Source organism: Notechis scutatus, chromosome Z (assembly GCF_049901735.1).
Source record: "Notechis scutatus isolate UNSWTSFEM ecotype Mainland chromosome Z, rNotScu1.2, whole genome shotgun sequence".
NCBI classification, from domain to species: Eukaryota; Metazoa; Chordata; class Lepidosauria; order Squamata; family Elapidae; genus Notechis; species Notechis scutatus.
The window spans coordinates 71563071-71588445 of record NC_142025.1 but is presented as its reverse complement, the minus strand read 5'-3'; the positions used below and the strand labels follow the sequence as shown (position 1 = coordinate 71588445).

The window sequence follows — 25375 nt, the reverse complement described above, 5'->3', positions numbered from 1 at the left end:
GTCGCTTGGATATTGGCATTCGTGATGGGAGGTTGTTTCTCTCCAGATAGTGTTTCCTCAATTGTCTTTTGTGCCATCACTGAGGGCGATGCCACCGGAGTTGTTTATGTTGAGGTAATCTTCTTCCCAGATTTAAGCGTTGTATTAGTTGTAGAGGTCATTTCTTGTAAAATTGGTTTGTTTTTGTATTATACTAAATACGTTATCCCAAACCAGGATTCGCTATTGAAGAGTATCAAATGGCAATGGCTACTGCTCTAATTAATTTAATATATTAATAAACTAATCACTCTTATCAATATATATATTCTCCAAAACAGTTTTAAGGCTATTTTCTAAATCAAATACCTGGGTTTTTAGATCTTAATATTGTATCAAATTCCACTATTTATATTTTAAGTACTACTAATCTGTATATCTATAAGTGCTATGAAATCCCTAATCTAAATATCAATATTATAGAATAGTGTTTAAAATGTTTACAAATCTAACTTGATATATTAACCTTTCTATACAACAGTTAATTATTTAATCTATAGTAATTACAATTAATCACAATTAATTATTTAATCTAATACAATCAATGCCTATAGTCAAATAGCAATACTTAAATAATTAATTATTACCTCCTTTTTTTTCTATGTATTAAACCCAGATATGAACTTCAATATTTACTAATATATCAATCAAACCATATATGAATCACGTTTACCACATTCGAAAAACAGTTGAGTTGGTGTCTGGAAATAATTAATACAATCAGCAGGAGTGAAAGGCATAAAGTGTCTTGATATAGCTGTTCAATTCTTCGTCTCTAAATCAGAGAGTTCCTTTACCAAACACACCGGAAACACAATCTTGCTGAGTAATGTCTCTGGTTTTACAGTTTCACCGCACTCTCCACTATAACCGTTCCTCCTTTCATTTAAAAGTCTTGCAGGTCACTCTCTAAATTTCATATAGTCTTTTCATTTAATAGATCTCCTCCACTTATTACAGCTCCAAGCCAATAATCCAAAAAGAGTCCAGTAAGTTATTAGGTTTTGTTCAAGGAATATTTAAAGTTATGATAAAGCTGTTTGTTTCCTCACTTCAGATCTCCCCCCGTCTCAGATTCGTCCTTCCAATCTTCCCAAAATCCACAAATCAAGTTTCTCACATTTCCCAAAAATTAAGCTCGTTGTTTTTCTTCCCCCCAGTTATTGTCAGTCACTGAAATCTCTTCGATTTTCTTATCTTCTCTATCCGATTGCTCGCGTCCTTACCCTCTTCCGTCTCACGAGCTCTTTCGCTTTCACCACCACTCGTATCTACTTTGGCCACTGCTTTTGGGCTTCACTCTGACTAATTTTCTCCAATACTCCACGCTCAATCACGATTGCAAATTCTTTCACTTGCACTCCTCATTCACCACAGTCTATCACTCACTCGCTTCCTCTTGTATGTAATGATCCGGACTTCAGGACCACCATTACTAGTGGTCTCTTGATGTCGGTCTCTACAGGGTCTCTGTGTCGTGATGAGAATTGCCTTCTCCGCACCGCAACTCGAGTCTCCCCACACCAGCACGTTTCTCTACAGGATAGGTGCACCCCTAAGGGTCACTCCAACAGCAAGAAAAGGTAACCTAAAACCCAGAGCGAGCTTCAGCACATCCATTCGTCCATACCTTGTCACCAGAAGTCGCCTATTTTTTGACCCTTTCAATTATTCATTTCTCCTTTCTCTATTGCTTCCCACTGTTTCTTTTTCTAATCATCTAATTTTGCCACCACTCTCTCGAAATCTTCTTTCTGTAATTTCCTTTCCTTTTGCTTAACCTTCAAAATGTTCTCCCCTTGCTTTATTACATCAATCATTAATATCTTGGATTTAATTTCTTTTTTTTCATCCTTTTGTGTATTTTGTTGTTCCCTTTGCTCTATTTTGCTGGTTTCTTTTTTTATTTAACTCTTCCCCCTCCTACATTCTTTTTCTTTTGTAGTTTGCATTGCCATTTCTAAATTTTTTTCCACGATCTGTATTTTATTCCATAAGTCCAAGCTTTTGTTTATCACTTATTTCATAGTTTGAAGTTCCAACCTTATTTCTTTGCATATTTCGCTCATTTTTGTTTTGCTTGTTTTATTTTTGTATCCAATTATCCAACTGTCCTGCAGTTTTTATTTAAACCAGCATATTTCTTTAATCTTTAAAGCCAATGTCCTTAAATCTTTATTTCCCAAATCTATTCCTTTTCAAAGAGTAAAAAAAAAAAAAAAAACCACCAACAAATCCAGGGGAAGTTTCTTCATATATTCCTTCACTGTCTTGGTTTTAATATTTCCACTTTTTGGGGTCTTGTTGTAATACAGTTCCTTTTATTTTCTTTTAAGTGCACACTTTAAATAGGCCATATAGCTTAAGGGATCTGCAGGATTTTTCTTTTAACAGCAAGTGGTGCTCTTGATCCAGTTTTCACTTTTCACCTCCTCCCCCCATTTCTTAAAATTTTCATTAACTTTGCCAATTTTCCAAATATTATTTCCTTTTTTCCCCACAGTCAGTTTCAGCATTTTAAATAATGCCTATTTAGTGCCAAATCCTGAATAATCACCAATTCTAATTTTATATTCTTTTTAAAAAAAGTTTTATCTTTGGATTATTTCCTTTCCATTTATGTTTTAAAAATTAAGTTCTTTACTTTTCCCAAATTTTTCTCTAACTTTCAAGTCACAATTCTTTGTGAAATCTCTTTCCTGTGATTTTTATTGGGGTTACCTTTTGAAATTCGAAGTATTTTCACCCAGTCCACACACTATTCACTGCTTCTTTGCTCCAGCACAGGCTTGGGTTTGCAGACTGCCTCCCGTCTTCATGATAGCCATTTTAGGCTACCGTTACAGCTCATCTTCAGAGGGGGGGGGTTCTTACTAGGGACATGTGGCTCCCCTCTATCTGTCAGGCAGTCCCCCATTCTTCACCTATCCTCCAGGGTGATTCTGGTCCCGATTGGGATCCTCCAACGAGGAGATCTCAGAGTGAAGCAATGGAGAATCATAGACTCCACTCTGACTACAATCAGAATTCCATCACCTCCAAATTAAGCTTTCACATCAAGCCAAAGAGATGCCCACAGGGAAACAAAGCTGTGATTAAACGGATTAACGTCAATAAACTGAGGAACTACAACATAGCAGCTTCACTAGCAGAAGATCTTGACTGTCAGCTTTAAAATTCAGCTGCCACATTTTTTATAAGACAGTTGGAAGAGTTGAAAAGTTCAAGGTTATTCTGTATGTTGTATTAAGAAATTCCAGTGGCAGTTAATTGGTTCTTGTGATTTATGAAGTGTAGAAGTAGGAAGAGAGAAGGGAGGAGAGAAGGTGGATTCTGTGTAACGCGCAAAAATAATTTCACTTGGGAAATTGCCTTTGACATGCCAGATCTGTTTCTAAATAAATCAATTGGAGAGAAATGTCTCAGAGTGATTGATATCATGATACTTTCTGGATGCCTTACATTTATTTCCCAAGTCAAACTTTTATTTTTTGAAGGGGCTTGGCTGATACCCCGGAGTTCTTTTTCCTGAGATGGAGAATTATCAACAATCACCCGAAGTTGGAGATATGCAGGGGGCAGAGTATGGGGGCCCTCCCTCTGAAACATTAATTGAATCTGCAAGCCTTTGTTTGGAGGAGATGATGGATGCTTCCAGAATGACAGTAGAGGGAAGAGGTTTGGGAGCTATATTGAAGCGTTTCAACTAAAAAAGTTGTTATAACCCAGAGGTAACCCAGCTGGTTGAAGATAAATCTTTCTCGAGCCCCAGGCAAATTGCTATTCTGTCTGATTGGAGGGAGCAGACTATACAGAGGCCAGCTGGAGGAGCCCAGAAAGACGCATTAACTGACAGAGGTATGTTGCAGCCTCCGAGGCAATCCCCCTCATTTTCCAGAGGGAATTTTGCTTTCTGCAGAGAGTATCCCTCCAGGCTGGGGATTTTATCCAGGCCAGGGGTGGATTCAATGCCAATGGCAGCCAGCACTAACACAGCCCTGGTCTGAAGGGAGGTTGCCCAGACAACAGACAGCAGCCACTTCCCCTCCACCCAACCAGGGAATCAGGCCATCTTCCTCCTGGCCACCACAACTGGCAGCGAGGCCACAGGGATCCCTATTCCAGAGAGGCACCACCCAGCCAGGATACAGGGGGCCTACCCAGCCTATGTACGCCACCAGGTTGGTTCCTTTCATTCCAGTACAACCTGCAGGGGCCTGGCCTGTGCCACCTCCGCAACCACGACCCAGGCTGGACCAAATACACTTTAAGGCCATATTCGATGGCCGCCATGAACATTTCAATTACTTCCTCACTCGAATCCGATCCCATATAGAACAGTTTGGAGATCAATACACCACAGAGTGCAATTTGGTTATGGCCATAACAAATGGGATGAATGAAGGGGATGCTTCAGACTGGGTGGCCCAACTACACAACAAATAAGCCCCGAATTACGTGATGTAAACGGATTTATTCAATTATTAAGACTCAGATTTGAAAATCCAGACAGGGTAGCAGAGAATGAAGAGAAGTTAATGGAAATGAGGCAAGGCCAGCGACCCTTGTCAGAATTTATTTGGGACTTTAGAAGGGTTGCAAGCCACCTCATGGATTGGCCTGAAAGAATGACTTTACACTATTTTTAAAAAGCCATTGATTCAGAAGTAAAGAAGTCCTGTGAAATTAGGGGAATCCCAGAGACCTTACAATCGTGGTATGTCGCATCCCTCAGCTTAGATCGCAGCATCAACCCACACAGGAAACTTCTTCCAGCAACCCTGCCTAAGAGAATTGTGGCTAGGAGACCGCCAACCGGATCAGCCGAACCTGCTCATACCCAACCTATGAGAGTGCTGAAATGTTACCGATGTGGCCAAGCCGGCCATAGAGCAGCAGACTGTCTGGCCCCTGCTCCTGTACCACAAGCTCCACAGTCAAAGTCTAATCCAGCTGTTAGATGTCAGAAGAATTAAGAAAGACCTCCGGCCAGGGGCGGGTTCAACAAACACAACTGGGAAAGCCCCCACACACAGATGGGAGCAACGGACCACCAGACCGCCACCACGTCCCCGAGAACCCGACCTGCGAAGATGACGATCCAATGGTGAGTGATCCCATCATACCTTTTACAGTCAAGGTCAAGTTAGTGGTAAAAACACAGGGGAGGCTGGGGAATCATTGATACTGGGTGTTCTAGATGTCTTATTGGACTCCCCATCATTGAACAATTGGGCATAAAGACTAATCCACTAAAATGCCCAATCAGATTTGACCAATTAGATGGAACCTTAATTGGGGGGGGGGGCAGCCACAGGACTGAATTGATCAAGATGGAATTAGGGCCCCATCATGAACTCATACGCTTCATAGTGGCCCCCAAGATGTCAGAATTAATCATACTGGGGCTTGCTTGGCTAGATAAATTGCCCCCTCTTCCACCCACTACAAAGCCACCAGTCAGCTTGAACCCAGAGCCTGAGCCAGCATCCATGGCATCCCACCTTCTCCCAGATAACACCCAGGTACCCGATCAATACAAAGACTTGGCTGAAGCATTCAGTGAAGAAGAGTGTAATGTTTTACCTCCCCATCGAGCCACTCATTGTGCCATAGAATTAGAGCCCGGGGCAAAATTACCAAAACCAAAGATGTATTCCATGACACCTGCTGAAATGACTGAATTAAGGAAATACACCGACAGCAATTTGGAATGAGGTTTTATTGAGCCTGCCAAATCAAGACCAGCTGCCCCCGTGTTGTTCAAGGAGAAGAAAGATGGAGGGTTGAGATTGTGTGTTGACTTAAGAGGCGTGAACGCTGTATGCGTCAAAAACATGTACCCTCTCCCCCTTATGAAGGACTTATTGAACCACCTGTCGAAGGGCAAGATATTCACCAAGCTAGGTCTCAGGGAAGCTTACTACCGGGTCCGCATCAAAGAAGGAGATAAGTGGAAAACTGCTTTTAACTGCCCTCTGGGTAGCTTCAAATTCAAAGGCATGCCTTTCGGACTTCAGGGGGCTCCTGCAGTGTTTATGCAGCTCATCAATGAGGTGTTACATCTGCACCTTTACCGGGGGGTCCTCATGTACCTGGGTGACATCCTTATCTTCAGCGAAACCATGGAAGAACATGTTCAATTGGTCCGACAAGTTCTAGAAAAACTTCTAGCCGCCAAATTATATGTGAAACTCTCAAAATGCAAATTCCACAAAAGTAGTCGTTGGACTACTTAGGCTATCAAATATCCAACCTGGGGATTGAAATGGACCCCGGAATGATGAAAGCGGTGATGGACTGGCAAACCCCCAGAACCTGAAAACAACTTCAAAGTTTCTTGGGGTTTGCCAACTTCTATAGACAATTCATTCTGTCCTTTGCTGAAGTTGCCCTCCCATTGATGGAGCTATTAAAAACGGGCCCGTCACTCACCAAACCGAAGCCAAGTCAACCCCTGGCTTGGACTGTGGACTGCCAGAAAGCTTTTGAGGCCTTAAAATGCCTCTTTGCAGGTGAACCCATCCTCCAGCACCCAGACACGACCAAGCCTTTTATTGTCCAAACGATGCAAGTGATGTAGCGGTGGCAGATGTTTTGCTGCAAAAGGACTCTCAAGGCCGACTGATGCCTTGCACTTATGTGTCAAAAAAGCTGACAGACACAGAGCGAAGGAGGGCGGTCTGGGAGAAAGAAGCATTCACCGTATGATGGGCTTTGTTGACTTGGAGGCATTTTCTAGAAGGGCCGCCAGAGGCCTTTGAAGTATGGACTGATCATAAGAACCTCGAGGCTCTAAAGACCCTGTTAGGAATGTAAGTCACCTAACAGTTATTTGGGTTGGAAATATATAAACTAGGATAGACATTTTAATACTGTATCTTTAAGAAAATCCTAAAACTGTAATTGGGTGTGGCTTCCCAAATGGCAATAAGATGGAGCCAGAAACCTGGGTTGCTTAGTCTCAGAAGAGACTCTCAGTGAGTCTCTGTTTCTTCTGTTGGAGAGTATTGCCGTTCCTCCTAATTGACTGTTATTCTTGGATTTGATGTAAGTCTGTTACTGAACTGTTTTTGATACTGGACTTTGATGTTTGGATTATCCCTGGACTGAAAACTGACTGATTTAACCGTGAATGACTTGAACTGCTTATCTTGGACTGTGTTTGAACTTTGCTTAAATGTTTATTGGAAGTAAAAACCTACATTTACTGTACAGTATATCTGTGTGCTGTGTGTGTATTATTCAACATTACTCTCACTACGTCTCCCTGTATGCGCTCATTCTCCTAACGGGGAATTACCTCAACACTGGTTATGGGCCCAGGCCATACCAGGCTCTGATAACTGAGAGTTGGTGTGAATACACTGTACTGTATACAGACAGCTGTTTACTGTTTAATTGTGGGTTACTATCCTGGTAAAGACAATTCACAAGTCACTTCAACAAGTCTATCACTGATAACCCGGTTGGATGAAACAAACTATGTTTCCTGCTCTATGAAGTGCAGTCTGCTTCTGCGTAGAGAAGGGTTATGGACTGTAGTTCAAGATCCACCGGATGTAAATGCTTGGGATCCTGAAAATGAGGACGATGCCAAGAAGCTTGCTGACTTTAAACAGAACAACGAATGAGCTCTTTGTATAATTGGACTAACGCTGAGTGACCAGCAGCTAGTCCATATTCATGGAGAAGAGTCTGCTGCTAGGTGTTGGGAGAATTTGAAAAGGATTTATGTTCGTGACAGTGTAGGTGCACACATACATCTTACACGTAAACTGTTTAGAGCATGTCTTCTGAAAGGTGATGTTAGCTCATTTGAACTTCATGAAAAGAACTTTTCAAGAGCTACATGAAAAGGAACCGATATTTTCAGAGCTGCATCAAGTTTACATCATTCTTTCCTCATTGGATGAAAGTTATGATGATTATGTATCTTCACTGGAAGTCTTGCCCAGAGATAAAATGACATTGACTGACATGACCGGAAGGTTGTTAGAAGAAGCAAGAAGACGGCTGGATAGGGACCAACTGAGGAAGGAACAACCACAAGAAGAGGATTTGTCTTCAACTGCTTATACTGTTAGGAAATGTTTTTCTTGTGGGGCTAGGGGACATATAGCTAGATTCTGTAAGAAGGGAAAACAACAGAATACTGGTAAACACCAGAAGGCCAAAAAGAATGTTAGTTTAGCTATGTCTAGAAATTCAACTGTAAACCATGATTTGTGGGTTGTTGATAGTGGAGCATCGTAGTGCATTACTAAAGATAGAGAGAGGTTTGTAAAAATATCCACAAGTAAACAACATGTATCATTGGCAAATAGATGGAAGATGAAGGCTTCTGGTCAAGATACTGCATATTGTTCTTGTATAAACGAACATTTAACTATGTTATATGTACCTAAACTGAAATTTAATTTATTATCAGTAAGGGCTTTAGTTAATATTGGTTATGTAGTAACCTTTAGGGGAGATAACTGTATAATAGAGAAAGAGGATAAAAGTGTTACTGCTACTTTAGAGAATGATTTATATGTGATACATGATGACCAGTTGAAGATGGCTAACTCGGTTTATAACAATGTTAAGCCACATGATGTATGTATACATTTACTACATAGAGGTCTGGGGCACATTAATTTCAAAATGCTCAAACAAACTGTTGAATTGTCAGAGGGAGTAAAATTGAAACCCTGTAGCAAGTATTTAAACTGTAATGCTTGTAGCCAGGAGAAAAACAAGGTTATTCCAGACTAAATGGGTTTAAGACCAAAGAACCTTTAGAGGTTGTGTTTGCTGACATAATTGGTCCTAAAAAACCTAGTTTAGGAGGTGCCTGCTATATTTTGAGTATTATGGACCATTACTCACAGTACGGTTTCTGCTATCTCATGAAAAACAAAACAGAAACATTCCAACATTTCTTTAACTGGCTAAGGTTTGCTGAAAGAAAAATGAGGAGTAAAGTAATTACTTTAGTTACTGACAATGGGACTGAGTTTGTTAACAAAAGATTCCAAACTATGTTGAAATTGGCTGGTGTTGAACATAAACATTCTGCACCTTACAGACCACAACCTAACTCGTTTGTAGAACAAAGAGGACAAACATTACAAGCCATGGCTCGCACTATGTTATCTGATTCAGGTTTACCTGAAACACTGTGGGGTGAAGCCATAATGTGTAGTAACCATGTTTTGAACAATGTAGTTAATACAACAACAGGAGAATTGCCATTCACTCGTTGGCATGGCAGAAAACCAAATTTAAGTTATTTACACACATTTGGAGCTCCAGCATGGGTGCATATTCCCTCACAAGTAATACTGAAAGGGCAACATAGAGCAGGCATGATATTCCCCTCTGAAAAAAAAATCGGGGCCGGCCAAAAGAGACCCCCCCACCGCGCACCAAGAAATCACTGCCCAGCTCCCTTTTCCTGCCGCTCAGCGGGCTCCGCTCACACCGCCTGGGCTCCGCTCAGGTATCCGGCTGGGCTGTCAGGAGTTGCTACCGCCGGCACGGCTCAGGCTCCAGTCCGCGTTGCCTCGGGAAGGAAAGGCAAAACCAGGAGCCGCTGCTGCCGTTGCAAGCGCTGCCGCGGCTCTTCCTTTTGCCTTTCCCTTCCTGAGGCAACGCGGGACTGGAGCCATGCAGAGCCGCGCCAGCGGTAGCAACTCCTGACTCGGGCCTCCGAGGGGAGGGGAAGGAGGAGAAGAAGGGGGGAAAGGGGGAGGCGATTCCCAAAAAATCGGAATTCCGATTTTAATCGGAAGAATATCATGTCTGATAGAGCTAAGAAGTTATTTTTTGTGGGTTATGAGGACAACCATAGAGCATTTAGATTCTAGGATCGAGGCACAGCTCATGTTTATTGTAGTGCTAGTGCAAAATTTCTTGAGCACGTTGGGTGGGATAAACTGGAACAGGAATCCAGCAATGATATTATTATTGACACCCAAATAGTCCCTAAAGATAAAATCAGTAAACAACAAATAGCCATTAAAGAGGAAGCACAGGAGGAAGTAGGAGAACAGGCACAGGAGGAGGTAGAAGAACAGGAGCAGGTGGAACAGGAAAGTCCACCTGTAAGCCCTGTATTACCAAGACGTTCAACACAAGTAACATGATCACCTGATAGATATCAGGCTAGTGTTGTATGCCAAGTGAATACAGTTCCAAGTAATTATAATGAACTAAAACTGTATCCTGCTAAGGATCAGGCTGCTTGGCAGAAAGCAATGGATAAGGAACTGGAATCATTAAAAAAGTTGGAAGTATATGAAAACGTTAAGTTACCACCAGGTAAACATGCCATAGGATGTAAATAGTTTCATAAGCTTAAGACAGGTGTAGATGGGACTGTTACCAATAAAGCCAGGTTAGTAGCACAAGGGTTCAATCAGACAGCAAACAACTATGATGAGGTGTTTGCACCTAGTCTGAAGGCTACTACATTAAGAGCAGCATTAGTGTGGGCAGCTAAGGAGAAATACATTGTAAATCATTTAGATGTAGAGACGATATATCTGCAGGCACCGTTACAACACACTATTTATTTAAAGAAACCTTTAGGTATCAAAAGTGATAATACAACTGATTGCTGGAAATTGAAAAAGAGTCTTTATGGTTTAAAACAATCAAGATATGAGTGGAACCAATGTATAGTTAAAGAATTAACTAAGATAGGCTTTGTAGCAGGCATGGCTGATCCATGTTTGTTCAAAAGAGAAAATAATGGTATGATTTCATTGTTGCTATTGTTTACTGATGGCATAGCATTAATCACCAAAACTGAACAAGAAGCTACTAAAATAATATCACTGTTAGAGAAGAAATTTAAGATAAAACAGGAGAAATCAAACAATATCTTGGTTTAAAGATAGATACAACTAGGGGAGGATACAAAATCTCACAGGCAGATAAAATTAACCAATTACTAAAAAGTTTTAAAATGGAACTTTGTAAGCCGGCTAAAACACCAATGAGCCAGGAGTTTAGCCATAGTGATGTTCAAAGTCCTATTTTTGATAAGAACATTTATCAGTCCTTGATTGGTAGTTTATGTTATCTCAGTAATTGGTCAAGGCCAGGTATAGCATACAGTGTTAATCAATTAGCGAGATTTAATGCTGAGCCGATCAAAAGGCACTGGCAAGCTGCTAAACATGTGTTAAGATATCTGAAACAAACAATGCATTATGCATTGTATTTGGAGCCTAAAAATGAACTGAATTTAACTGCATATGCTGATGCAAGTTTTGCTACAGACATAAATACATGAAAATCTACAACGGGTACTGCTGTATTATTGGGGAAAGCATTGATTGGATGTAGATCTATTAGACAGAAACATCTAAGTTTGTCAACAATGGAGGCTGAATTCTCATGTTTGTTTTTATTATGTACAGATTTAGTTTTGTATAAGCAACTACTAATTGACATGGGAATTGATGTAACAGATTCTATTGTTATTTATGAAGACAACCAATCAGCAATATAGCAATACAATATTTGAAGATGGCTTCAAATATTGCTGTTAAAACAAGAACAAAACACACAGATCTAAGATATTTAAATGTGAGACAATGTGTGCAAAGTAAGATGATTAAGCTAGAATACTGTATGTCAGAAAACAATATAGCAGATCATTTTACAAAGGCCTAAGGCTCTATAAAGCATAAGGCATGCTGTGAAGATTATGGACTTAGAATGTAAGGTTGTATATATTGTCCTACCAAAAGGGGAGAATGTTAGGAATCTAAGTCACCTAACAGTTATTTGGGTTGGAAATATATAAACTAGGATAGACATTTTAATACTGTATCTTTAAGAGAATCCTGAAACTGTAATTGGGTGTGGTTTCTCAAATGGCCATAAAATGGAGCCAGAAACCTGGGTTGTTTTGTCTCAGAAGAGAGACACAGTTAGTCTCTGTTTCTTCTGTTGGAGAGTATTGCCGTTCCTCCTAATTGACTGTTATTCTTGGATTTGATGTAAGTCTGTTACTGAACTGTTTTTGATACTGGACTTTGATGTTTGGACTATCCCTGGACTGAAAACTGACTGAGTTAATCATGAGTGACTTGAACTGCTTATCTTGGACTGTGTTTGAACTTTGCTTAAACGTTTATTGGAAGTAAAAAACTACATTTACTGTACAGTGTATCAGTGTGCTGTGTGTGTATTATTCAACATTACTCTCACTACGTCTCCCTGTATGCGCTCATTCTCCTAACGGAGAATTACCTCGTTCCCTAGGAGATTATCACCCAAACAAGTCCGCTGGGCCCAATATTTCAAGTGATTCAACTTTAACATTAAATATATCCCCGGAGGGAAAAGTGTACTGGCAGACGCTCTGTCCAGAAAACCTCAGTTTGACAGCCACCGAGAGGAAATAGTACAAGCCTTAATTTCAGAAGCTCAATCAGCAGGCCAAGGGACCACTCGAGCCCAAGCCAACCACAACCTCAAACACCTGGAAGATAAGCTGACTACAGAATTGAAAATGGCCCTATTGACCGACCCTTGGTTCCTGGACCATCAAACCGAATTGACAATGAATGATGGACTAGCTTGGAAAGGGACTAAACTTTATGTACCCAAAATCCTAAGACTACTGGTACTAAATCATAGCCATGACTCACAGCTAGGAGGCCACTTCGGGTTCTTAAAAACCCTACATTTACTGAGAAGACAGTTCTGATGGCCAAAAATGAAACCTGATGTCGAGGACTATGTAAAAAGTTGCTCAATTTGTGCCACAATGAAACACAGAACTGGAAAAACCCCTGGCCTCCTGCAACATGTTGCTGAACCAGCCCAACCTTGGGAAGAGATCGCAATGGACTTTATTGTTGAATTATCTAAGAGTGAAGGGAATACGATCATTTGGACTATAATTGACTTATTCTCTAAACAGGCCCATTTTATAGCCTGCAAAGGACTTCCATCTGCGAAAAAACTTGCAAACCTGTTCGTGAAACATACCTATAGACTACATGGAGTACCTCCAGAATAATATCAGACAGAGGGGTACAATTTACCACAAAATTTTGGAGGGAATTTCTGAAATCCATTGGTTCCTCTCAAGGGTTATCCTCAGCTTTCCATTCTGCTTGTAATGGAGCAACAGAGAGGGCTAATGCCATGATTGAACAATACATTAGATGCTATGTAAATTATCAAAAAGAAAATTGAGCTGAGTTGGGACTCCGGTTTGAGCTTCTTCGGCGACAGACTGAAACAGCGTCTCTGCACGGTTTCAATCTGTGCTCGCCACTGGAGCGCCCCGAGCCGGCTGGTTTCGGGGCTAAGCCACCCCGTAGAGGTGGTGAAGAGTGGGGAGACTGCCAGCAGGGTTGAGGAGAGCCACATCTCTCCTCCTCAGCTGGCCATTACTCCCTTTCCTGAAGGCGGTTGCAGCAGTGGTCAGAAATGGTTACCTCAAAGAAGAACTCGACCGGAAAAGAATGTGCAGGAGGAAGATAAGATGAGAAAGTTTTAGTTGACCAGGTTAAACTGCAAAAGCAACAACTAAGGTACCCTGGAATTTAAACTAAAAAAAAAGTAACACTGTTCCCAAAGAAGATTTTGAAGCAGCGAAGGAAAGAGAAAAGGGAAAGGATTTGGGTTTTTTTCTTCTCTCCTTTTCCCTATACTGACAGCTAAGAGATCTAAATAAGAAATTGGGGAAAAAATCCACTTTGACATCAATAGGCATTTAAGCTGAAAATAAAATGTCAAAGGGATAATAAAGATTTCTGGATACTTAAAACCTTTTAAAAGCAGGAAAGGAGAGAAAAAGAATAAAAGGGCAGGATCTGGAAAAAAGGGAGGAGACTGCCTGGAATTAAAAGGAATTTACAGTAAAACTTCAACAAGACTTCTAAAAGATACATTTTAACTGAAAGTTGGCAACAAAATAGGAGAACCCCAGGAAGAGAAAGTGGAAAAAAGAAGCATGAAGAAACAGCTTGGGAGTACTTGGATTATTTGGTGATCTCTGGATTTTTGGTTATTGCAATTGAATGAATAAAATCAATCGGGTGGTTGTTTAAGGGTGTTTAAAATGGCACTACTTTTAGATGAACTTAAAATGGAACTTAAAAAGTACAAAGAAGATGCACAAGAAGGGAGAGGTTCTTTTGGCTTTGTGTTTCAATTCTTAGAAATGGAGATTTCAAACTATGAGAAACAACAAGAAATGCCTGCAGAACAAGAAGACTGGGACAAAGAGGAAGCCATCTTTAATGAACAAGTAATTTTATGTGGAGGGAAAAAAGGAAAGGGGGGGAAAGAGAATGAAAAGTTTAAGATTTGAAAGGAGGCATGCGTGCCTGCATGGCAGAGCTGACCTGGGGTGATGTTGTGCATGCCCACAGAGAGGGCTCTGCATGCCACCTGTAGCATGTGTGCCAAAGGTTTGCGACCGCTGGTCTAAGGTCTCCTGCTTGAGCAGGAGGTTGGACTAGAAAACCTCCAAGGTCCCCTCCAACTTTGAAAAAAAGAAATGCAATTACCCTTGACTTTCAGTTTGACCAGTACTTGGTATACATTTTCAAGCCTAACTTTATAACTGTAGAATAGGAAAACTTTCATTTTTTAGTTACAAATCAGTTTCTACAACCTTCACAAAAATTCTTGGAATTTTTTTCACAGTTGTATTAAATTGCAAAAATACACAAAGAGAAGAAAAACTGGAAATGAATTACAGAACACAACAATTCAGCAAGCCCAGATTTAAAGATGAAAACTACTGATACCACTGAATCATAGTCATAAGCAAAAAGCCAGCATAAAACTTACAGGAATTGTATTATTCTTCACTGTTACACTGGGAGTTGTTGCACGCAGTGCCCCACTCACTCCATGGTAATATTTGAAGCAGATCTTTGTTTCAGCTGAAATAAAAAGTAATAACTTTTAATTATATCCATTGAGCAGACTCAGTCATAGTACAAGAAAATTTATTTTGAGTACATAATTCATGCACTCAAATAATTCTTCAAATTAAATAAAATGTAATGAATCTAATTAAAAAGTTATTTTTAAAAACAATCCAATTACAGATAGTCTGTCAGGATTCCGGCAGTTACCCCAATTCAATCATGAGTCTCGAGCCAAACTTCCAAAACTTCAAAGGATTTATTGGGAGTTAATATAGTGTAGCTGATTCTGAGACACATAATTCATTATCATCCTTGACCCTGGTTTTCCCCCACCCCTGGTGTATCATAATTCATCTTCTCCAATGAGACACATCCATAACCAAGAGTCATCAATCATGTTCTCCAGTTAGATTTTTGCGCGGTAGAAACTTCAGTCACCTAGTTACTATCTCTGAAAAACTATGTATGGAATGCACTTTCGATTTTCAAGCTGCCGCACTGCTCTTTCAAACCCCTTTCCCCCCTTCCTTTCTGCTCGCAACTCTAAAACGACCATAGAAATATTTTATGACTTGACATAATCCTTGACTTATGACCACAATTAAGCTCAAAATTTGTTGCTAAGAGTCAATTGTTAAGTGGATTTTGCCCCATTTTATTACATTTCTTGCCACAGTTTTTAAGAGAATCACTGCAATTATAAATTTAGTAACAGGGTTGTTAAGTGAATCTGGCTACTCCATTGACTTTGCTTGTCAGAAGGTTGCAAAAGATGATCACATTACCCCAGGATACTGCAATCATAAATATGAACCAGTTGCTCAGCATCCAAATTTTGATCATGTGACAATGGAAATGCTGCAATGATCGTAAGTATGAAAAACAATCATAAGTTATTTTTTCAGTGTTATTGTAACTTTGAATGGTCACTAAATGAACTGTTGTAAGTCGAAGACTTTTGTCTTTTGATACTCAAGCTAATTTGAGAAGGTATATAAATGGGGTTAGGGAGTTAGAGATAATTAGATAAAAATATAGTAAATATTCAAAGTTAGGAAACACTTTCCGAAAAAAGTAGACCTGACTTCATATTTCTTACTCTTGCTCAGCACAAAATAAGTTTTGTTTCAGAGCAGGTTCTGACCAGTTCTAGAGAACCGGTAGCAGAAATTTTGAGTAGTACGGAGAATCGGAAAATACCACCTCTGACTGGAGATTTTACAGTATCCTTCCCCTGCCATGCCCACCAAGCCACGCCCACAGAACTGGTAGTAAAATTTTTTGAATCCCATCACTGTTCTGCTTATTGTGTAATTTTATATTTATGATCATTGCAGCATTTCCATAGTCATGTAATCAAAGTTCAGACACATGGCAACTGACTCACATTTATGATGGATGGCTTTTGAAAAAGGCACATGTGATTCATACTAACTAACAGAAAATTGTTCAGACTTCTGCATTAAGTTCAATTGTGTTTTATAACAGCAGGTCTTGTTTTTCAGCATCATTTCCCTTACCTTTTTTCTAAAAAAATCCACATTAACTTGTTTACAAAGCAATTTAATATGATTATACTTTCTGTTGCTAAGTGAGACATTTGTTAAATGAATTTTGCCCTGCTTTTCTTGCCACAGTTGTTAAACGAATCATGGCAGTTAGTAACCAAAGGTAATAATATGATTCCAAGATATTGCAACCATCATAAATTTCTTGTAGGCCACCTTGGATGAGCAGGAAGCAATATAACTTTTCCAAATAAATAAAAAAATAGAGTCAGTTGCCAAGGGTCTGAATTTCGATCACCTGACTATGGAGATGCTGTAACAATCGTAAGTGTGAAAAATGGTCATTTCACTATTTTTAGTGTGTTTGTAAATTTGAATGGTCACTAAGTTGTAAGTCAGGGATTACTTGTACTTGTATTATGATGCTTATAGTAATAATCTATATATATAAAAGCAAAATACCACTCAAGCATCATCATAAAATCTCTAGAATTGTAAAGCCTACAAACTTGAAATTTAGCACGTATGTTCCTCTTGGCTTCTAGGTGCTCACTGAGAAAGGATTTTTCGAAATGACAATCAAAGCATTACTATTTCGTATATTATTATTAACACACTCTGATGCTAAGGAGTTCTACTCCCCCTCCCCACCTGAAAAGAAATCTGTTCCAAATGCAAAACACAAGCAGAGGAGAGGAGTTTCAGATTCAGTTTCACCACACCAAGCAGCTTTAGTGCAGAACAGTTGAGATAAGTAACGCCCAGACTCCTTGCTGTCTCCTTCTTGTTCACACAGCAAACAGCATTCAAATCTCTCCACATTGACAGGGCACTAGCCAATTGATTACTGATGGATGCTGGTAGGCAGAGGCAGAATTTTTTCCCCTTTATTTTCCTCCCCCAAAACTAAACCTGAGCACATAGTTTCGTAGCAAAGCACGGATATTGAGCTAGTGTGCTGAAGACCAGATGGCTGGCGGGGAGGTGGGGCAATCCTGCAGTCTCCCTAGCAAACCTGTGTCGTGGCTGCTGCCTCCTGCCTCAGCGCATCAAGGAGGATGAGCAGCAGCGGGAAGACCGTAGACCTCCTGAGCTGCAGGAAGCAGCTGCCAGCGATGCCCTCAGTTGAAGATGTTGCGAGAGGGAGGATTGATTCCCCTCCCCACAGGAGCTTCTCTTCTCCTTCACCAGAAGCACTCACATGCGCAGTGGGAAGGGGGAGGGAGGGAGGGAGAGAGAGAGAGAGATGAGGGATCCCAGTGTTTTGTTTTCTGTGGGAAATGGGTCCAAATGACTCTTTGAGTATTTAAGGTTGCAGAAACAAGCAGCCAAGCTAAGTGCCTGAAGGACCTCCATCCTGTCAGTCGGAGTCCAGGTGCTTCAGCGAGCAGCATGCTGGATTCATATTAGTGGTCTGCGGGATTTAAAATTATGAGTTTGGTGGTGCCTGAGGTCCAAAAGGTTGGCCACCCCTGGCTAGGGAGACTGTAGGATTGCTCCACCTCCCCGCCAGCCATCTGGTCTTCAGCACATGGCTCATTGGTCTCTGGACATCAGATTCCCATCACCCAGCACCAGTTCACCATTTCTTTCTCCCCATCCCCTACCCCCTCGCAGGCCAGGGAACACCCAGGAAGGGCTCCGATGCCGTGATCTCCCACGCGTTACCCTCTCTCCCTGTACGCATCACTCCATCCACTGCCAGTATCACCCCTGCGGCCCACCAAAATTTCTCATGACCCACTGGTTGGCGACCACTGATCTAGATAACTATGTGGATTTCTTCATATAGTTGCTAGGGGCCAGATCTGATTTGAAAGAATTTGTTTTCTTCATAGCAATTTTAACAGCTTAGTTGCCACAGCTTTACTGACTTATAAACCATAATAAAAAGCTGGTAATATCAAAATAGCTTATACAGCTCTATTTAGAATTGGAATGACAATTCAGTACAGTAGCTTGTTACTTAGTATGTAAATATTCTGTATAAAAAAAAAAATGTAATCTATTAAATTTTCTGAAACTACAGTAGTAATATACAGCTATAAACTGATGGGCTTACTAAATACTTAAAGCTTAATAGCATCTTAGTAACAGCAGTTTGTATTCTAAGGAAAAATAGTATGTGAAGTATATAATTCTTCATTAAAAAATCAGGAATGGTGAATAAGTTCCTCTGAAAGGCAATGTGTTTTGATCTTGTACTGCAATTTTCAGCCACAGGAAAATATACCCAATATGAATAAAATATGTCCTAAATATTATCTATATGCAAGTTATGCAAATTTTGAAGTGAGGTAGAAAATGTAACTAAGATGAGGAGATACAATGGATAGAGAGGGAATGTGCATTCTATATGATACATTTCTGCAATTATAATTGGAACTTTAAATTGTTAATTGAGAAATATTAAAAAATTGAAAAGAAAATGCAAACTTTAGCCAAGAGTAATTTTACTAATTTCAAATATAAATAATAGGTAACCTTTCACAATGGGAGAAACTACAGAGTTTAGGTTAGCAAAACTGTAATAGAAACAAAGTTTATCTACAAATAGGCAAGTTAAAATTAGTGAGATTCAGTTTCTTTTCTCTTTTACAAAACAACAACAAACTACTGTAGTTTGGGTATACATGTCTTCTAACAGGCTGGGATGATGCTTTGACAATAGTATTAAAGATGTTTGGAATTATAATTTTTACTGTAAAATAATGAGAAACTATTAAATACAGGTAGTCCTGTAAATAGGACTAAATAAATAGGCTGAAAAACAGCTTCTATCCCAGGGCAGTAGCTCTTTTGAATTCTGCTGTAGAGTGCAGTGTTGATGTGGTATCAGGGGTTTCCAGTTCAATGTGTGAAGGATGTGGGTTTGTGTTTATTTTCATGGTCACGGTCATGATGTGCATTGAAGATGGTGTTTGATTTTGTTGTATGAGGTGCAATGACAATAAAGTAAAGTAAACTAGTCCTTGGGTTACAATGGCCATTCAGACAGAGCTGCTAGATCAGGGCTGTCAAACACCCATGGGGTGGATGCTTCATGCACTGGCCATGCCTACACCTAGTTTAGCGTAGGGGGAAAAGTCCCAATTCGTCATGTGACAATGTGAATTTGACACCCCTGCACTAGATAGTGTAGATGGGCCAATTAAGGCTGTGGGCAGGTGCTAGGAAATACAGATAGGTGTTAGGAATGTGGGTAGGCCATAGAGGCTGCAAGATGCAGAGGGGTACTATAAATCATGATCAGCCTCAACTTCACAGATCAGTCATGAAGAAGTTCCCCCTTGTTCAATATCATTTTAATTGTGGATGGTCACTGAATAAGGAGTGAAAACTCAAGAACTGCTTATATATCACTGTAATTTCTAAAAGAGTGTGACAGAAATAGAATGTTCTAAATGAGGATGATTTTGAATGTTCTAAATGAGAATTATGAACATAATCCTTCCATCTATTCCATCCTGATTTCAGTGCTAAAGAGTGCTAAAGAGATCCTTTGATACTGGAGACTTCCGGTTTGCAAGGCTTCGGCGGCGGCAGGAATCCGCGATCGTGCGCGGTTCCTGCTGCGCTCGCTGCTGGAGTGCCCCCGATCTAGTTGGATTTGGAGGCTATAGTTATCCCGTAGAGATAACTGAAGACAGGGAGATCCGGCAGGGGTCCGGGGAATCGCAACCCCTCCTCAGCCGGCTTAACTCCCTTTTCCAAAGGCGGTGGAGCAGCGGTCAGCAATGGCCGCCACAAAGAAGCTTTCAGCCGGACAAGAATGTGCAGGAGGAAGCTGAGAAAGTGAAAGTTTTTGGCTGAACCAGGACAACAAGTAACATCTAAATACCCTGGAAATTCAACTTTCTTAAAGATACATTGTTCCCTAAGAAGTTCGTAAAAAGAGGCGGATGCAAGTGAAAAGGGAAAGTTTGTTTTTTCTCACTCTCCTTCCCTACGGAGATAGCAGATGGAAATCGGAAGAACCCGTTTTGGCAACAGAAGGTAATCAAATTTGAAAATTAAAGCCAAGGGGACATTAAAGATTTCTGAATATTGGAATTAAAAAATTCTTTTTTTGCTACAAGTGGGAAGGGAGAGGTAAAGAATTTATATTAAGACTTTGCTGGAGGAGACTGCTTGGAGCTTATAAGATCAGAGATAAATGGTAATAAGACTTCTAAAAAATACATTTTGGAACTTTGCAATTGAATTCTACCCCAGGAAGAGAAAGTATAAAAAGAAAAAAGTGCTAAATGGAACAGCTTGTGTTGATTTGGATTGCTTGGTGACTTTGGGACTTTTGGAAACTATTTTTTGAAAGACTAAAAACATTTGGGTTGTTTAAAAAAAATCTCACAATGGCATTATCTGTTGAAGAATTGAAAATGGAATTCAAAAAGTTAAAAGAAGAGGAACAAGAAGGGAAGGGCTCTTCTGGATCTGTTTTTCACTTTTTAGAAATGGCGATTTCTACCTACCAGGAATTACAACAACAAGAAGGCTGGGATGAAGAAGAAGAAGCCATCTTTAATGAACAAACAGTTTTAGCTGAGGAAGAAAAGGGAAAGAGGGGAAAGAGAATGGAGAATTTAAGATTTAAAAAAACAACCAAAAAAGGGAAAAATAAGGTGAAAAATTGATACAATGTCAGAAAGCAACAGAAAAGAGGAATACAACAGAGAGGGGAGACTAAGAGGGCGGAGATTAAGAGATGGAGGGGTAAAAAGGCTAGATTCGACAAGAAAGGAAGGGAAAAAGGGAAGAGAAGTTATAAAGGCTTGAAACAAGATGTAGAAAAACAATTTTTTTCAGAGACAAAGGGTAAAATACAATTTAAAAAGAGATTCTGCAAAAGTACATAAGACTGTATTGTAGTATTTGTATTTGAAATAGAGTTAGAAAATTGGAATATTATATGATTTAATAAAATATTAAAGGAATGTGTAAAATGTTTAAGATTTAATGATAGAGTTTAATTTGCTATGGATCATTGTTTTAACTATATTATAAACTTATTTTCTTATTTTAAAATCTAGTACGTAGAATGTACTAAGCAGAATCAGAATGGAAATTATATATTATTTTAAGTGTTAAATTTAGGGGAAAGATAGAAAGGCGTCACACTTCAATCAGTGATTACAGGAGAAATTTTGTGTTAAAGAGAAAACATAAATAGATAATTGAAAAAGAACGGACAAAAGATACAAATATAATGATTTAAATTGAGATGAAATAAATAAAATAGAATTAAGAGAGTGAAAAGAGGGGAGAAGCCATATAGAAAATATAGAATGGTAAATAAGATATGAAATGGTATATAAGGTGAGCATGAATTTGATTTATGTCTGTACAAAAAGATGTAACCCGGGATTAAGCCGCTTTCCAGAAAGAAGTTTTTATGTTTCTATGTTTTGTGTTTTGTTTGTCTATGTTTGTTTATTGAAAATTAATAAAAAATTTATATAAAAAAAGAGATCCTTTGATACTATTAGATTTTCAAGGACAAACAAAATAAGATTTGAAATGGACAATAGAAGTCCCTCCCTTATCCCCTAGGATATCAAAAATAAATACTTTGTCGTATATTTCAAATGGTCCCACAAAGATTTTTTTTCTGCAACCAGAGACTGTGCTTTAAATCTAGATGTTGTCCAAATTCTCTCTCTCTCTCATCTATCCATCCATCCATCCATCCATCATAAATAAATGGCTATTTACTGGAGATGGGGAATTCAACTTCTCCACTAATTATATTGTTCCAAAGTTTGGCGTATGATGATTAGTGCAGCCTGGCAGCTATATTGAAAAGAGCAAGAAAAATATATAAAATGTCATGATGGAGAGAGCTGACAGGAAGAAAATTCGATTTTTAAAAAACCAACAAAATTGTTCAGACTACACTATTATGTGTTATTCCCAACAATAGGGGAAAACATACAGGCAAGATAGAGAAGAGCCAGGCAAAGAAACAAAAGGAGAGCAGAGGAGGGCCAGTTTTCAATCTAATTGTGAATGCAAATTTGAATATGGTGGAAATGTTCTGATCAAACACTTTCTAAGATTCAGAAAAGAAACCAACAACAAAAAATCGGTAGTGTTAAGACTAAGGATTATAGAAAGATTGGAAAAAAGAATTGCAAATATAAAGGGGGGCGGATTCAGGATGATCCTTGGTGAGAAAAAGGTTAATCTCTTTCTCCCATTCTTTTTTTTTTTAACAAATTTTATTCAGTTTTTCACTTTAAAAACAAAAATCTCTTTTTAGTGGACAACATATTTCCGGGTCATCACCTTTACATACAAATATGACAGCAATTATACATTCATATATGCATACTTAATTCTATTATTACCTTTTCCATTCCAAATTTTCAGTAAGGAGAGAAACAAACACATTAATTCTAGCCTCTTTCATTAATCTCAATCGAAACATCTTTTTGTTTCATTTCAATTATTTCAAATATAATCCTTTAATATTTATTTTAAAAATAAAGATAAACAATATGTGTTTGCCTAATAATAATAATAATAATGATAATAATAAAAAAGTTACCAACGTCTCTCCTTGCTTTTAATAGTCTATATTAACTTATTAATTTAGTTGGTTCTTTAGTCTGTCATATTCCCTTTCCATTACAAATTCTTTTTATAAATTCTAGATTAATACAAATTTTAACACTAAAAAAAAACAAGTATAGGTTTCCCCCCTTTTACTGTTTTGAGTGTGACACCTCAATGATTAAAATATACCTTTATTCCCTCATATTGATTCCCAATAAATCATTATTTTTAAGAAGTTACAATAATAATCATTCCATCTTTTCATTTGGATTCTGCAGCATATTTTCCCCCCTTGATTTTTAATAAGAGTTATCAGTATCTATATTACCCTATTTTCTAAATATTTTTAATTGCAGAAATATTCTTATTACCCCTTGTCACCCTGCAGAATCCCCTTTTTAATTCATCAACCATTATCTCTGAAAAAACAATTTTTCAACATTTTACTATTTCCGTATTTCTTTATTTCATGCACCTGTTTTTTACTGCTTCTCCTCTCCCTCTTTTCCCCATATCTTTTCTCATTCCAATTTATATCCCTCTCTTTCTTAATATCTTCCTTTCCCCTTTTCTGCTGGGTCTTTCTGCCTTTCCTGACTTCACAGGTATTCCCCCTTTTGATTGCCTTCTTAAATTTCAACTTTTTAACCTTCCTTCTTTCCCCACTTCTTTGTAGTGTTCTTTGTGTTAATTGTCTATTTAAAATGTCTTCTCCTTGAATCGACTCCTCCTCCTCTGAAGCTCTTTCTTCTTCTTCTTCAATCGCCATTTCCATTTTTTTTAACACAGAGCAAAGTGATTTGCCTCTTTCCTGTGTAATTCTCTCATATTTTTAAGTTCCATTTTTAATTCCCGAAGAGATATCATCATTACACACTCTTATATTTTATGATTGTTAAAGTCCACACACACACAAAAAAAACACTTTTACTTTCCTTCTTTCTTCTTTCAATTTTCTAAAGGTCTCAGTTATTCCAGCCCAGGGTCTATACCAAAAACATCAATCAATCCCACAGTCAGTCTTTCCTTGCCTTTTTCTTTATTCTGGTTCTGCTTTCACTTTCTAAGATTCTTACTTTCAATATTTCTTTAATGTTATATCCACACAAGTTCATTCAGAAACAGGATGCTTTCCTTTTTGTTTGAGCTCAAGTTTTTGTCAAAAGGTGGCACTCCCCATTATACAATGTCTTCACCTTTTCCCCCTATTTTTTTATTTAAGGTTTTTCAAACCTCAATATTCCAGCACAGTTCAGTCTCCAATTTGTCAACTTTATTATTATTATTTTTGACAATCTTAAGTCCAGCTTTATTTTATGCCTGTTTATTCCCAAAACATTTTAGTCCAATTTAGTTAAATCTTTAGTTCCAGCTTCTTCCTTTCCTGGTTTGAAGCCCCGCTTAGCTGTCAAAAATATTTTCTTTTTTTCCCCCTGTCCCTTTGTAATTTCGCCACTCACTTTTCTTTTCTTAAAAATTCCATGTTACCTTAATCCCGGGGTACTTTTGTTTAGTTTTATTGCCCAGTTGAACCGGTTCAGATGTTATCCACCTCTTTCTTCCCTCCTGCACAAATCTTAATCCAGCGGAATCCTCCTGTTCGGGGTGGCCATTTTAAACCACCACTGCAGTCGTCTTCGGGGGGAAAAAGACCAAGCCTGGGGGGGGGAGATGCGGCTCCCCTCAACCTGGCTTGCGGCTTCCCCTTACTCCGCCGCCCCTCCAAGGCAGCTTCAGCCCCTAATTGTAATAATCGGGGCTCTCTAACGAAAGAGCATGGACCATAGCCACAGAGAGTCGCGATCTACGGTCCGTCAGCGAGGAGGCTCCCTCTCTCTCCCATTCTTAATGGCCACCCAAGGTTAATTTCCTCTAGAGTGGAGATAGTGAAAATGTTTGGACAAGGAGCCTCTTTGGATCTTCTATTGGATACCTTCTGCCTAGGGCAGAAGGGCTTTAAAAAATCTCTGCTGGCAGCATTACAATACTTTCCATTAAGCATAAAAGGAAATAATTGTAACAACAGCAGGGTACTAACTGATAAATTTCTCAGCTAAAGAATAGCAGAAGCACATGCTCATGAAAGAGGGAGGAACTGAATTGTTTTATATTAGAAGAATCTTTTCTGAGATAATAGCTGCATTTTTTCCCAAACCATATGGCAGATGCAGGAATTGTATCAGATTATACAGCTCCTGGAGTGATTCAAAATTATTTGTAGAACCCTGATTTATTTCTTTGTAAAGGATTGTGCAATCTTGGCATGATCTTAATCTACAATCTAGCAATAATAATTAATAAGAAATGAACACTTTGCTTCATTTTGTACCCATTGTTTTATATATGTACTACTAAAACTCGTGTCTGTTTGTTTAT

The 25375-nt window shown here is 39.0% G+C and overlaps 1 protein-coding gene across 10 annotated transcripts in view; it reads right to left on the bottom strand.

The window, feature by feature from the left end:
• HECW1 (HECT, C2 and WW domain containing E3 ubiquitin protein ligase 1) overlaps positions 1 to 25375 on the bottom strand; it is a 307384-nt gene that overhangs the window by 142651 nt on the left and 139358 nt on the right. For 9 of the 10 annotated variants that reach the window (XM_087945048.1, XM_087945049.1, XM_087945044.1 and 6 more), the window contains one exon: positions 14854 to 14948. The exons of the other annotated variant lie outside the window; for it this stretch is intronic. In XM_087945048.1, the coding sequence (XP_087801174.1) occupies positions 14854 to 14948 (95 nt within the window). The remainder of the gene's footprint in view (positions 1 to 14853; positions 14949 to 25375) is intronic. 10 annotated transcript variants of the gene reach the window in all.